This window comes from Triticum dicoccoides, chromosome 6B, assembly GCF_002162155.2.
Source record: "Triticum dicoccoides isolate Atlit2015 ecotype Zavitan chromosome 6B, WEW_v2.0, whole genome shotgun sequence".
NCBI classification, from domain to species: domain Eukaryota; kingdom Viridiplantae; phylum Streptophyta; class Magnoliopsida; order Poales; family Poaceae; genus Triticum; species Triticum dicoccoides.
This window is the reverse complement of record NC_041391.1, coordinates 49,193,844-49,209,534: the sequence shown is the minus strand read 5'-3', so window position 1 is coordinate 49,209,534 and position 15,691 is coordinate 49,193,844. Positions and strand designations below refer to the sequence as shown.

Sequence of the window (15,691 nt, the reverse complement as noted above, 5' to 3'; positions counted from 1 at the left end):
CCAACTTCTCTATGGTTCATACCCTCCGATACTACTCATAGATTCATCAAGATAAGCAAACAACACATAAAAACAAAATCTGTCAAAAATAGAACAGTCTGTAGTAATCTGTAACTCCCGAATACTTTTGTAACTCCACAAATCCTGAGAAATGACGAAATCCTAAGAAATTTGTTTATTAATATTCTTCAAAAGGAATCAACTTAAAAGCACGCTACTGTGAATTATGAAAAAAAAATCGTGAGCGCAAAAGTTTCTGATTTTCAGCAAGATCAAATCAACTATTACCGTAAGCCATCCCAAAGGTCTTACTTGGAACTTTATTGAAACAAAACCTATAAAGCATGATTAATACAGTAGCTTAACCATGTGAACACACAAAAACAGTAGGGGTAAATATTGGGTTGTCTCCCAACAAGTGCTTTTCTTTAATGCCTTTTAGCTAGGCATGATGATTTCAATGATGCTCACATAGAAGATAAGAATTGAACTACAAAGAGAGCATCATGAAGCATATGACTAACACATTTAAGTCTAACCCACTTCCTATGCATAGGGATTTTTTGAGCAAACAACTTATGGGAACAAGAACCAACTAGCATAGGAAAGCAAAACAAGCATAACTTCAAGATTTTCAACACATAGAGAGAAAACTTGATATTATTGCAATTCCTACAAGCATATATTCCTCCCTCATAATAATTTTCAGTAGCATCATGAATGAATTCAACAATATAACCATCACATAAAGCATTCTTTTCATGATTCATAAGCATATAAAATTTACTACTCTCCACATAAGTAAAATTCTTCTCATTCAGAATAGTGGGAGTATCATAAGAAACTTGAATACTATAAATTGTTTCCACATTGAAAGAAACGTTCAGAAAAAGGGTATTCATAATCATGACAAGTTTAGAAATATAATCATCACTACTTTTTATAACATAAGTGTCATCACAATAATCATCACAAGTAGCAACCTAGTTCTCATCATAATCGATTGAAACCTCTTCCAAGATAGTGAAATCATTACTAAATAAAGTCATGACCTCTCCAAATCCACTTTTATCATTATCACAATAAGATTCAACACCCTCCAAAATAGTGGGACCATTAATTCCTAAAGTTGACAATCTTCCAAACCCACTTTCATCAATATAATCATCTTAAATAGGAGGCATGATATCATCATAATAAATTTGCATATCAAAACTTGGGAGACTAAAAATATCATCTTCATTAAGCATAGCATACCCAAGCTTGGGACAAAAATTAATTGCATCAAATAAATTCTCAAACATGTCATTCTCATCAAACATAGAATCCCCAAGCTTTGGCCTTTGCATATCATAAGCATAATCACTCACATCATTAATAGTATGGATAGCACCAATAGTATAGCAATTATTATCATCACAATAAGTAATAGGCATAACAATAATAGGAGCAACATAATTTGAGAGAGATACCTTTTTACCTTTGCTTCTTAGTCTTTTCTTTTTCTTCTCCACATTATGTGTGGGTTTAATCCTCCTTTTGGAGCTCCTTATTAATGAGATCGGTTGAATAGAAAGCTCCTCCTCGTTACCTGATTCATCATAAGAAAGAATAGGAGGATATTGGGAAACCTCTTCCCTTTAATTAGTATTCTCTTCATCTTCTATTTGTTTTCTTGTCCTTATGTAATTTGCAATATAAGGATTTTCAATGCAATTCACCACACAATACATATAAATTTCCTCTAGATCAAAATCAAGAACTTTCTCAAGGAAAAATTCTGGAATATCCTTAGTTATATGTTTCATTTCTTTATAACCCAAAAGCAAACTAAGTTCATTATGATGTGCAAGGGAAATCAAGTCATTACAATTTTTGGACATGATTCGATCATGAAACAATTTGCATTGGAGAGTTAAATGACCACGTTCATTGCAAAGTTCACAAGTACGGAAAATTTATATTTTCATAACAAACATCTAGCCTCTCTTGCAACCATTTAGTTTCTAAATACTTATGCACTACTGGGGAAAACGCTAGTAGTAGCGGGGGTTTTGAGGCTAGTAGCAGTGCGGGAAGCGGCGCTACTAGTAAGGCGCTACAGCTAACTCTTAGTAGTAGCGCGGTCGGTACCCGTGCTACTACTATTGACTATATCAGCAGCGCTTTTCAGGAACATGCTACTATTAGTTAGCTGTAGCGGTTTCCTAGCCCCTCGCTAGTGCTATATCTTTCATCATTTTCCCCAGCTTCCTACCCCGTTTCGGTTTCGGTCCAGATACTAGGTACTACTAGATATCAATTTCATAAAGCATTATAGGTACTAGGTAGTACTCCCTCCGTTCCAAATTACTCATCGTGGTTCAAACCACGACGAGTAATTTGGAATGAAGGGAGTACTAGATAACAATTTCATATATATTGCATCCTCAAGCAGTACTTGGTGATATCGACCATGATCATCATATGTAGTTCTAGATGATATCGACGATGATCATCATATGTAGTTCTAGATGATATCGACGACGATCATCATATGTAGTTCTAGATGATATAGCCACAAACACATATGTAGTTCTAGATGATATCAATGACGATCATCATCCTCAAGCTTGGGCGGTTGGTGTTCCTGATAGTAATTAGGATGGCATGTCCAACATGAAGATTCTGCCATCGAGGAATCTCTTCCACCCAACCGAGTTTAAGTATGTGCGACCGTCTGTGTCCACGCGGTAATTACATATTGTGACGGAGCCCCTTGCGATAAGGCGTAGTCCAGCTGAGCCTTCTTCATCAGGCTCGATACCATAACTCAGAGATAGGCTCTTTGCCAATTTATGAAAAAGAAAAAACATATCAATTAATAAATAGCCTCGCACATACTCTTGCAAATAAGTATATAGGATTATCTACACTATTAATAGTTCCTTTGATTCTACACTAATAAGCATGTGATCGAACTCTACACTAAAGCATATCATTGACCAGATTCCAGACAACATATCATTGGACTCTACACTAAGCATATCATCGCATAATTTGCATTTGTAAGTATAACATAACATATCATGTCGATCGACCATGGTACTTGTCAGGCGGGTCATGAATGGCACCCCGACAAAGTCAGCACATGGCGAAATTATGTCCCATAGGTTGCACACCTCCTCCTCGCTCAGCCTCATTCTTTGAGATATGATGGCTTCATGAAGTGGGTCCTCATCATCTTCATCGAGTGGGTCCTCATTATGTTCATCATCTTCGTCATCTTCATCATCTTCGTCATCTTCATCATCTTCCACCAGGTTGATATAAATGACAGCCAGCTTGGGTCTTTCTGCTCTGAAGGAGAAGCTGATCAACTCACCACCAGTAAGACGCATGCGGGTGAGGAAACGGGCCCATCCATCTCCTCCAATCTGCGAAATATTGCGTCCTTTCTCGACCTCCATAGTGTACGGCCCCCCAGGACCCTCAAATGTCACAGTGTCTCCTGTCAGCTTGTTGAATTTCAACCTTACATTGCATGGGACGATCTGTGTAAAAAAAAGCAAAATGACACAATGCAGTAATGCCATCACTAAAAATAAAATAGTTGTTACATTTCATATAATTTCTTACCGCCGAATGACGAAAACTCGGCTGGAAGTAGATGCCGAACAGCTTGCCAGTTGCAAGGCTGCTGGCGCACCTTGACTTGCACAATCGACATGGTGGTGGTGGTGGTGGTCGCGCCATTTTCCTAAAGCAATATGAGCAAAGGATTAACGATCCACTTCACACGAAAGAAAAATAGTAGCATGTGATTTTTTTTGGTTCTTCTTCACTTATATTTTCATAGCTTACTAACACCTTCTAGAATAGAACCAACAGCCAAATGCCAAATCTTCCACGAGAAGCAATTTGATTCTTCTTCCGCGAGAAGAAATTTGATGGACAATTATAATCCTAGAATCTAGCTAGGTGGTGCCAAATCATCAGAGCTATAAACTAGCATACTAAATCAACTAAATCAACTAAATCAAAATGTTCTATAAATCAACTAAATCAACTAGCCTATTAAATCAACTTGCCTACTAAATCAACTAAATTAAAATGTTCTATAAATCAACTAGCCTACTAGATCAACTTGCCTACTAAATGAACAAAATCAAAATGTTCTAAATCAACTAGCCTACTAAATCAACTAAATCATATGAACTAAATCAAAATGTTGCATATGAACTAGCCTACTAAATCAAAATGTAGTAGGAAGGAGGGGTTGTGGATGGAGGAGGGAGGAGGGAGAAGGAGGGGCGACTGGAGGAGGGAGGAGAGAGTAGGACGGAGGAGGAAGGGCGGAGCGAGGAGGGGTCGGCTGGCGGTGAGTTGAGGTGGGACGGGGGAGGAGGGCAGTACCGAGTCCAGCGAGGAGGAGGAGGTGACGGTGGCGCAGAGGGAGGAGGGGTAGGCGACGGTGGCCGTTGGGGGAGTACCGGCGCGGGGGAGTTGAGGGGGAGATCGAGTGTGTGTGAGTGTGAGTGTGGATCGGATAGAGGAGAGCGTGTGGGTGGGGAGATAGGTAGTTTTAGCAGTAGCACGGTGTACGTAAAGGCTCTACTGCTAAACTACCTAGCAGTAGCGCCCTTCTAGTTAACGCGCTGCTGCTATAACTAGCTCCGCAGCGGGGTCGTGGGAATTATAGCAGTAGCGTGTCTTAGAGGTGGCACGCTACTACTACTTTTCTTTCAGCAGCGAGTTCTGGTGGAGCATGCTACTGATAAATTGCGGCAGCGCCATATTTTAAAACTCGCTGCTGGTAAGATCATGTGTATAGGCTTTTCCCTAGTAGTGATCCCTCTTGCAAAATCTATCTTCCCTATTTGGTGTGTACTTGCAAACTCTATGCACTCCACAAAAGTTGACATGCTTATAAGAGACATTTTTATCATGACTAGTGCAATCATCATTAGTACTATGGATAGTTAAAGAGTTCATACTAACAACATTGCAATCATGCTCATCATTCAAAGATCTAGTGCCAAACATTGTATTGCATTCTTCTTCTAACACTTTGGCACAATTATTGGAATCCTTATTTTCATGAAAGACGCTAAAAAGATGAAGCATATGTGGCAACCTCAATTCCATTTTTTGTAGTTTTCTTTTATAGACTAAACTAGTGATAAAACACGAAACTAAATGATTCAGTTGCAAGATCTGAAGATATACCTTCAAGCACTCACCTCCCCGGCAACGGCGCCAGAAAAGAGCTTGATGTCTACTACGTAACCTTCTTCTTGTAGACGTTGTTGGGCCTCCAAGTGCAGAGGTTTGTAGGACAGTAGCAAATTTCCCTCAAGTGGATGACCTAAGGTTTATCAATCCGTGGGAGGCGTAGCATGAAGATGGTCTCTCTCAAACAACCCTGCAGCCAAATAACAAAGAGTCTCTTGTGTCCCCAACACACCCAATACAATGGTAAATTGTATAGCTGCACTAGTTCGGCGAAGAGATGGTGATACAAGTGCAATATGGATGGTAGATATCGGTTTTTGTAATCTGAAAATATAAAAACAGCAAGGTAGCAAGTAACAAAAGTGAGCAAAAACGGTATTGCAATGCTTCGAAACAAGGCCTAGGGTTCATACTTTCACTAGTGCAAGTTCTCTCAACAATTATAACATAATTAGATCATATAACTATCCCTCAACGTGCAACAAAGAGTCACTCCAAAGTCACTAATAGCGGAGAACAAACGAAGAGATTATTGTAGGGTACGAAACCACCTCAAAGTTATTCTTGCCGATCAATCCATTGGGCTATTCCTATAAGTGTCACAAACAGCCCTAGAGTTCTTAGTAAAATAACTCCTTAAGACACACATCAACCAAAATCCTCATGTCACCTAGATACTCCAATGTCACCTCAAGTATCCGCGGGTACGATTATACGATATGCATCACACAATCTTAGATTCATCTATTCAAACCAACACAAAGACTTCATAGAGTGCCCCAAAGTTTCTACCGGAGAGTCAAGACGGAAACGTGTGCCAACCCCTATGCATAAGTTCATAAGGTCACTGAACCCGCAAGTTGATCACCACAACATACATCAAGTGAATCACATGAATATCCCATTGTCACCACAGATAAGCACATGCAAGACATACATCAAGTGTTCTCAAATCCTTAAAGACTCAATCCGATAAGATAACTTCAAAGGAAAAACTCAATCCATTACAAGAAGGTAGAGGGGGAGAAACATCATAAGATCCAACAATAATAGCAAAGCTCGCGGTACATCAAGATCGTGCCATATCAAGAACACAAGAGAGAGAGAGAGAGAGATAGAGAGAGAGAGAGATCACATAGCTACTGATACATACCCTCAGCCACGTGGGTGAACTAATCCCTCCTCGTCATGGAGAGCGCCAGGCTGACGAAGATGGCCACCGGTGATGGATACCCCCCCTCCGGTAGGGTGCCGGAACAGGGTCCCGATTGGTTTTTGGTGGCTACAGAGGCTTACGGTGTCCGAACTCCCGATCTTGGTTCTGTTTTGGAAATTTGGGGATATATAAGAGGTGTTGGCGTCAGGAACAAGTCAGGGGGGGTCCACGAGGAATCCATGAGGTAGGGGAGGCGTGCCCAGGGGGTAGGGCGTGCCCTCCACCCTCGTAGTGGCCTCGGGACTCTTCTGGTCCATCTTTAATGCTCTGTGGGCTTCTTCTGGTCCAAAAACAATCTCCGTGAATTTTCATGTCAATTGGACTCCGTTTGGTATTCCTTTTATGTAAAACTCAAAAACAAGGAAAAAACAAAAACTGGCACTGGGCTCTAGGTTAATAGGTTAGTCCCAAAAATCATATAAAATAGCATATACATGCATATAAAACATCCAAGATGGATAATATAATAGCATGAAACAATTAAAAATTATAGATACATTGGAGACGTATCACATACCCATTGTGAAAATTCTGGCTCCACCACTTCACATGTGTGTTTTCGAGTCGATCATCTAATGCAACATTTATTTTCTAGCGAGAGCACTTCTTGCATAGCTATTTGCTCCATTTCTTTCAAATAATTTTCCAGCTACTCCTAATCTTTCAAATAATTTTCCAGCTACTCCTATTTGCTCCATTTTTACTTATTTGTTTTTGAAGTCGGTGGCTCATCTAGTCTTGAATGCTACGTTTTCTCGTAGCTCCACACCTTGAACTGACTTGTATTTGAGTCCCGCAAATGGGGCATAATTTGTAAAAACATACAAATGCATGTGATTCTTAAGGTTTGTCAATATGAATTCCACGTGGAAATGCAATGTCTTTCATCATTGGTGTGTTCTCCTCACTTGCATGATTCATCCTTATATTTTTTTTTTTTGTTATTTGTTATCATCTAAAATAAAAAATAATTGTAACCAATAGCATGGTCATGATGCCAACTTATTACGGAATGCAACTTGCAAGACATATATTTCATGCTCTAGAAATTTCTGTAAATATGATTACATAGTATTGCACTAGAAACTACAACTAAGATACATGTTAGAAAGCACACTTTTGAAATCTCTAACATGATATTTAATGACATTAAAATCTCGATAAACACATACAAATGTATGGAAATATATGTATACACATTATAAATTTATTCAATTTCAAGACTTGATTGAAAAAATAACTTTTGTTCTATCATACCTTTTAAATATGAATCAACTATTTTACTAATATATGTTGCAACTATATAACAAAGAAACATTATAACTATTATTTAGCAACAATGTTATATGGTTAACTATTTTATGTAAGTAACAGAAAATTACACAGACATAATAATTAATTTAATAAGTAAAAAATAATATAAAATTATTTTATTTTAATTTTTTGTTGTCAGATATCACTTAGCAAACATTAATAAGTGGGACTGAAATTTAGTGTTTCTATTGCCACAACGAATCAGTGCATCTAGAGCGGTAAAGTAGAATGGAGCATGTGCTTTTTATTCATTTTAAATAATTTAACTACTTTCAATTTTTTTAAGAACATTTATTTTGCGGACAAGTGCCTGAGTTAGATATCTACCTGGTATTCATAGGGCATGTTGAGATGTTATTATTTTGTAAGTAATTTTTGATTATTTAATTATTCAGTACATTCATAATTACTTAAGGAGAATAGATTATCATCATTTTTATTGGAGTTAATATACATAATGGAAACAATATATCACAAAAAAAATATATGACAATTTAATCAAAGTGTAGATAGCCTTCAAGTTGATTAGGGAATAAAAATGCGGCAGCTAATTTAGTCTTTTTAATACTAGTAATAAATGTTTATTCCAAAGAATTAAAACGAACATTGTAAATTCTTATATTTAGCTAGAATGGAAGAAACAAATTCAAAATAAACTGTTCAAATGGTCTAGACATATACCATATGAAAATGCACTTGCCAAAAACTATAAAATAAAGAAAATAGTAGAAAATAAAAGTAGAAATCTGTCCTTTTCGCGGTCAGCTCGTACATTTCACCAAACAACTCAAATTCTAATATTTCACACATTGACAAAAGAGAATCATGGAAAGCAATGACGTGTTTTGTAGAAGGGATCGGACGGTGAATGAATCTTTTAATATAGGTTGGAGGGACAGCACATCGACATCCACCAACTACTAAGGGCAAAATGTCAGATAGTAGTGTCTAGACCACTTTTATTCTTCAAGTGGGGACCTCTAAATATCCGCGGACCAGCCCACATGTTCAAATTTCGATATCACAGGAACAAATTTGAGGGACTATGCGAGAGTCTGAACATCCAGCTAACCAAAAGAAACACCACATCTCCACTCCCTCCCTCTATGTACAAATAACACTAAACGGAGAGCAATGACGCCGACTACGGACGACCATGAGGGCAGCTGCCGGCGAGCACTCCATCCTCATCTCCGCCTCCTCCTATCTCTCCACTCCTCTCTCCCTATGCATCTCATCTCCCCATGCCCTCCATGGCTGCTCGGCGAGCAACTCAAGGCCTAGCTCGGCTCTGGCCTCATGAAGCTCTCTTGCCACCGTGCCCGGCGTGTCGTGGGCTGGCTGCGTCTAGTGTCACGCCAATGCTGGCTCCCGTGGCTAGCTCCACCCATGGCGCGGCCTCCTCTTGTCGTCGTGGCCGCTACAGACGCGCCCGAGACCACGCCCGTCGTCCTGCGACACATCAGTCATGCCCGATGAGGCAGAACTCCCATGACGCGCCAGCTGCGTGAACCAGACCTGTCCTACTGCTGCACATCAACTGTTCGATGAAATGCTGGAGAAATGTGAGAGAAATATGGGTAGCAGCCATCAAGGTTTGATGGCTCCCTCCCCTATCATGCCCGCGAACCAGTCCGGTTTGTGTTCGCGGACATTTGTGATGTCTGCTTATGGGTTTACATTTGAGATGCCCTAACATCAGTTAGCCTATTCCAAGCTTGACACATGTGATCTTCTTTAGAGTCGTCATCTATCGTCTACCTAATTTACTGGTGGTTCATATCTATACCTAATCTCTAATCTCTAACTAATAATAAAATGGCTATTGCTTCTGGCGGTACGTCAGCAAAAGTGCCCCTAAAGATGCAAAACATGCATTACGCACCAATGGCACCAGTATGTGATAAAAAAAGTTTCACATAGACAAATCTTCCGCTTGGGCCGGCCCATGCAGTAGGGACCATGTATATTGCGCTCTACACGCTGGGAGAAGATGCAACACGCCCGTTTGGGCCGGCCCATGTTCGGTCCGCCTATTTTTTTAACTTCATTTTCCATTCCTTTCTCTTTTCTATTTTTTCTACTTTAAATAATTAGGGATTTCACAAACTAGTTAATGTTCATGATTTTTTAAAAAGGTTTGTGTACTAAAAATTGTTAATGAAATTGAACAAAATTTCAGCAATTCAAAAACTGTTCATGAATGGAAAAATACCCTAAAAATTTAAAAAATGTTCATGACTTACAAACTAGTTTATTCATTCATAAAACGATCACAGATTCAAAAAAATGATCATGTATTTTTAAAAAATGTTCGTTAAGTTAAAAAAATGTTCGTTAAATCAAGTTTTTTTTTGAATTTCAAAAGTTGTTCCACCAATTTTCCTAAAATGTTCGTCGATTAAAGGAAATTGTCTATTTACCAAATCAAATACTTCTTCGTTTAGTTGGTAGAACCCACGCCAATATCATATTAAATCTCTCTCATCCAATAAGAGTTTCCGAGATTTACTTTATCAAATTCTCTCATTTCCAAAGCTCCACAAGGAAAAAAATCCCTCAAAAACCTTAAAGTTTCAATGATGAAACTTACCTTTTTGCATCAAAAAATGCCCGGTTTCAACAAGTTTCAAAGATGTATTTTTAAGAAATTTTCTCTGTTGGTCGTAGACACAAAATAATTGAATTTTATTGGTCGCTCGTACTAAGTTTCAAACAATGAAACTTAACAGTGTTTCAAAAAGTCGCCAAAATGTATTCAAAATGGATCTTATTTGCAAGCACTGGCCGCGAGAAACACGAATATGAATACATAACTTAAATTGAATTTTTGGTTTAGAAGATATAGAAGTTTGAAAATCGGGAGCCAAAATAAAAACCCGGCACCAGGACATGGGTGCCCCCGCATATGCGTGCAGTAAATCATCGTCCTGCACATGGTACTTAAAGGAAACGTATACTGTCGTGGGAAACGAACACCTATGGGGCAGGGCCCCTTTCGGTCCGGCAGGGAGCGGAGATCGCACGAAGAGCGGATCGAGGCGAGGCACGCGAGCGATTTTACCCAGCTTCGGAGCTCTCCGGAGAGATAATACTCCTACTGTTGCTTTGCGGTTGTATTATGTTCTTGCTCGAGAGCGTGGGAGTGTTCTGGTTTCGAATGACTCGAACCCCCTCTACATTGCGCATGGGCCTCCTTTTATAGGCTCAAGGGGTCACCGACAGGTGGCAACGCATGCAGGGGTAAAAGTGTAAAAGGTGTGGTTGGTACAACTGCTTCTACAGTGCCCCCTACCTAACTCTGACGGCAGGGGACAAGAGCATTTAATGCCCGTCCGCGTCGCCTAAACAGTGCAGAAAAGCGACCGTTAGGGGCGCCACCGTACGCCACGATGGCCATCTTGTCATCTTTGCTTGCCACCTCGCACCGCTTGGCTACACAGCCTCTCGCCACGTGCGCCTGGAATGATCTTGTGGCGACACGTCGACGGATGCGCTGGAGCGTGGGCACAGAGTGGTGGCTTCGCCGCGGCAAGCGCCTTGCCGCGGTCGTTGTCTTGCCGCGCCCGGAAGCTTGTCGCTCGCCGGGTCTTGCCGGGACGCGCGGCGCGTCGCGGCAAGTTACTTGAAATGCCTTGGTTGGCCTTCCCGTCAAGCTCCTCTTGCCGGGGCCTTGACTTCCCGGCAAGCTCCTCTTGCCGGGGCCTTGTCTTCTTGGTTAAAACACTTTGTTCTTGAATGGCTCCAATAGGAACTACGGAGGATCTTGGCGGTCACCCGGCAAGCCTTGCCGCGGGGCGCTGCGACTGCCCGTGCACAAGTTCGGGATACTAAGGTACCCCTACTTTAGTACACCGACATATACACACGCATGCCTTGCTGCGGTACCACAGGGAAGGCCCAGCCGGAAAAATTAGAGTGACCATAGATTAAGAATGACACAAACGGTCTGGATGCCAAACGAAAATCTTATGTCTCCGTTTGGCAACACATTTCCATAGCCACCGTAATATTGTGCGAGCTTTCTTAGGCCCCTTTAAGCTTTATATATATTGCTTGAGCGATAACAAGGGTCTTTCCATCTGTATATCCATGTATCCTTCTAATCAGGCATTGTCGTGGATGGGCTTGTAGGCAGGGGTGTCGCCGTAGTGGCAGGGGTGGGCCAGGGAGTCGCCGGATCAGTGCCCAGGAGTGGCTAGTCCCAGTCTCCTGCCATGGTTGGCATCTTGCCAAGTTCGGGCCTCAACAGATGCAGGTGGCATGATTCGGCGTCGCTGATATTTGTCTGTAGGTCTACATCAAGAGGAGGGCGGTGTGTGGGGATGTTAGGTTCGGCCTAATAATGGTGGTTTGGCCCTAGTACTATTCTTCCGCCAAGTAGTCTTTCTACTGGATGTTGACCTCTTAGATCTAGTCGTTGACGAGTTTCGATCTTTCCCATCGGAGATCTATATGGATTGGTGTATGTCGACCCTGGATATCTAGATCGGAAAGGCTCCAGTAGCGCATGCTCATATTATCAGCCAACACGACCTCAAGAGGGCTCTGCAAGATGCTTTGATTTCTTATTGGTGTCATGGGACATGTCCAAGTGAAGATTCTCAAGGCATTGATAGAGGTGGATAAAGTCATAGCGGCTGCGATTGGAGGTCTTGAAGCTTTGGTGGAAGGGTGTAATTGATGACATAAAGAATGTGCGCCAGGTGTTTGGTGACCCAAAACAGCGAGCTCGGCAAGCGGGGGTGCCATCACTGGAGGACTGCATTTTTGGTTGTACTCCTCGAGTACTAAGTCTCAATTCCTAGGGTGAAAATCTAAGGTCTAGCCTTTATTGGTTGTACCTGGCAATGGCCTAGTTGAAGGCAATGTTTTTGGGTGAGCTTCGAATTTTTCTAGGGTGAAAACCCACAATCTCCAATCGGACAATGACAACGCTTGTGCATTGTTTCCTTCTTGGGGGGTTGCTTTTGGAGAACCTTTTTTGTAATCCGGACGTTGTCTTCGGTGTGCTTAGAGTGCTACTGATGCTAGTGATTTATCACCTTGGAGCGGTCTTTTTTCTTCTATTTTTTTCTGGCTGTGCGTATCCTTGATGTCTTTGGATATCTTGTTGATAGAGAGGACGGGTGTAATTGGTATCTTCGTGATATTATTTTATTCCCTTTATTGAAATTTTTTTATGAACTAAGTCAATTATGTCAATGAATTGAGCAAGAGCTTGCAGGGTGATATGCCTATGAAAATGGAGAGCCAGATGGTCACTATGAATAATATCAGCCAAAGAGAGCTTTTTCTTAGTGGCAAAAGAGAACAGTTCATGATACTTTTGAGACCGAGGCAACTCATGCCAAAAGAGAATAGAGTCTCCATACCCAACATTTACCTTACCAATTCATGGTGTAGTGTGAAATATGTTTTTTGTCTACGGTGTATTTGTATGGTACTGTAGATATGATAAAAAAAATTCCTATAAACTTTGTTAAACTTGACATATATTTGAACCGAGAGAAAACTATCGTCAAATGTGTTTTCAGAACGAGGGGCCAAGTAAGGGCTATCTCCAAACCTAACCCTCAAACCGCTCGCAACCATGACGACATGTTTCTCCATCCAATACGGTCCTATATCGGCCCGCAGGCCGGTCCAAATGTGCATTTTCCCGTAAACCATATACAAACTACGGGACTTTACAGGCGTCCGAACCACTGCCATGGCCACTTCTTACTCCCCTGGCCCACCCGGAACACCTCTCCTGCGCCTGCATCCCTTCACATGAGAAGCAGTAAGCTAGCACTGCTCCAGAGCACCATTACCTCATTCATGCCGATTTGGAGTAGCCGCAATGAATATACTCATGTTGAGGAGAAGTACCAGCCACAAAAATCGATGTAATTGATTGATGAATTGAATGCTTCTCTGGAAATAATTGATAAAGGGCAAGCCAAGGATGTGGATTGTCCTTACTACTTTAATAATACTCCATTTGGAAGTCCTAGAAAATACTTCAATTTAATTCAAGTTTCAGACTCATTTTTTATCTTTAGATTAATGCAACATAAATATCTACTTAATGCATAATTTATATAATTAGCGGTGAACTTGTGATGGCACATGAATGGAACTCAAACAAACAATCATATGTAGACAAGACATGTATTTGTCTTTTATTCCCAAGTTTGAACTAGTATAGTTCGGGTTCTTACATGATAGTGCATGTCACTTTATTTTTTTCACTGCTACAACGACCAAACCATGGACTAAGAAAATGGTGTTTCATATATCTAGTACTAGAGTTCTTCTCTTCTCAGTTGGTACCGAAGATGCCAAATGGCGCAATGGTGGTCGAGCAATGTGGAGGGATGTAGACATTGCACATTGCAGGTAGCGTCTGTAGCGCTATGTTCCTTATTTCCGCGAACTGGGGTAGTTGTTGAGGTTGGACAGAGCCCTGAGCCTGTGGGTTTAGCTGAGATGGCTGGAAGGAGACCTGGCTTGATGGATATTGCTGCTGAGGCTGTTGGAAGGAGACCTGGCTCGACGGTTGTTGTTGTTGTTGTTGCAGTTGCTGCTGTTGTTGTTGTTGCTGCAACTGTTGTTGTTGTTCTTGTTGTTGTTGTTGTTGTTGTTGATGCATAATAATAGCATGAGCAACATTATGGATGGCTTGGCACCTCGACTGCTCAGGGATCTGCAACAATTGTTGACAACATAATTGTTGCAATAGCTGGTAAGAACTTTGTTGCAAAACTTGTGAGCTTGCATGCTCTATGTTGTGTTGTTGCAAGACAACATCCCTGCATGGAATCAGTTGTTGTTGCAAAATTTGTTGAAGGATTTGTTGTTGTTGTTGTGCTTGTTGCTGCGAAATTGGTTGTTGTGGTTGCAGATACTGTGGTTGCTGTTGTGGATATGGTTGTTGTGGTGGAAATGATTGCGGCTGCGGATATGGTAGTTGTGGCGGAAATGGTTGCGGCTGCGGAAATGGTTGCAGCTGCAGATATGGTTGTTGTGATGGAAGTGGTTGCGGTTGCGGATATGGCTGTTGTGGTGGAAATTGTTGTTGCTGCCCTGGAAATTGTTGTTGTTGTACCAATGGAACTTGCTCTTGTGGCTGTTGCTGAGATGGATTTTGTGGCTGCAATTGTGGCACTGGAACTCTAACTGCAGTTGTGGCGGTGGTCGCCACGATAGCAAGGAGGGCAAGGATGAGAAAGGTCTTCATGATGGATTTGTATTGACCACTGCTTGCTTGGCTTTAATGATGCACTCTACTTATGAGAATGATGGATGAGGAAGGATGATCATCATGCTACGGGCCTATTTATAGCTGTGATGGCATGATCTCTTTCACAATTGGCATTTGCTTGTGTGTAAAGTGTTTGGATGCTTCCCAAAATCATAATTTGGTATGTTGTGTTTGGTGGCACTACTTACAAGTGTATTCTTGGACTAGTCATTGAAGTTCCTTGTTGTTGCACTATCATTCCACCACCAAAAAGGTGTGATAACACGCATGACTCATCTTGTTCACTTTACAACTCAAAACACTAATCTAGATTGCCTACTTTTCTGAAACTAAGTTTGTAATGTTTTGCAAATTTTTACACATAAACTAGATAAGCATGGCTGGCACAGAACTTAGTTTGTAATCTTGTGTGGCATGTTAAGATAGATAAGACTAGTAATGTAACTTGCTTTAGTAGGCCATGACTCATCAAATTCCTTTTACATGTCAAGTGTTGTAGTGTTCTAGAAGTTATTAGCAAACATCAATTTTGTAATGTTCTACAAGTTGTTACGTGTAAACTAGATAGGCTTGACTTGCACACAAACAAGATTGTAATCATGCGTGACCTGTTAAGATGGATTAGACTAGTAATGTGGCTTGCTTTGATAGACCATGACTCATCAAATTGCTTTTACTTGTCTTAAGTGTTGTATATG

At 40.9% G+C, this 15,691-nt stretch overlaps 1 protein-coding gene across 1 annotated transcript; it reads right to left on the bottom strand.

Moving 5' to 3' along the window:
* Positions 1-13,886: 13,886 nt before the first annotated feature.
* On the bottom strand, positions 13,887-15,048 carry LOC119325968 (alpha/beta-gliadin A-V). Its single transcript, XM_037599686.1, has one exon. The coding sequence runs from the start codon at positions 14,967-14,969 to the stop codon at positions 14,052-14,054; it is 918 nt and encodes a 305-aa protein (XP_037455583.1). The 5' UTR covers positions 14,970-15,048; the 3' UTR covers positions 13,887-14,051.
* Positions 15,049-15,691: the final 643 nt, after the last annotated feature.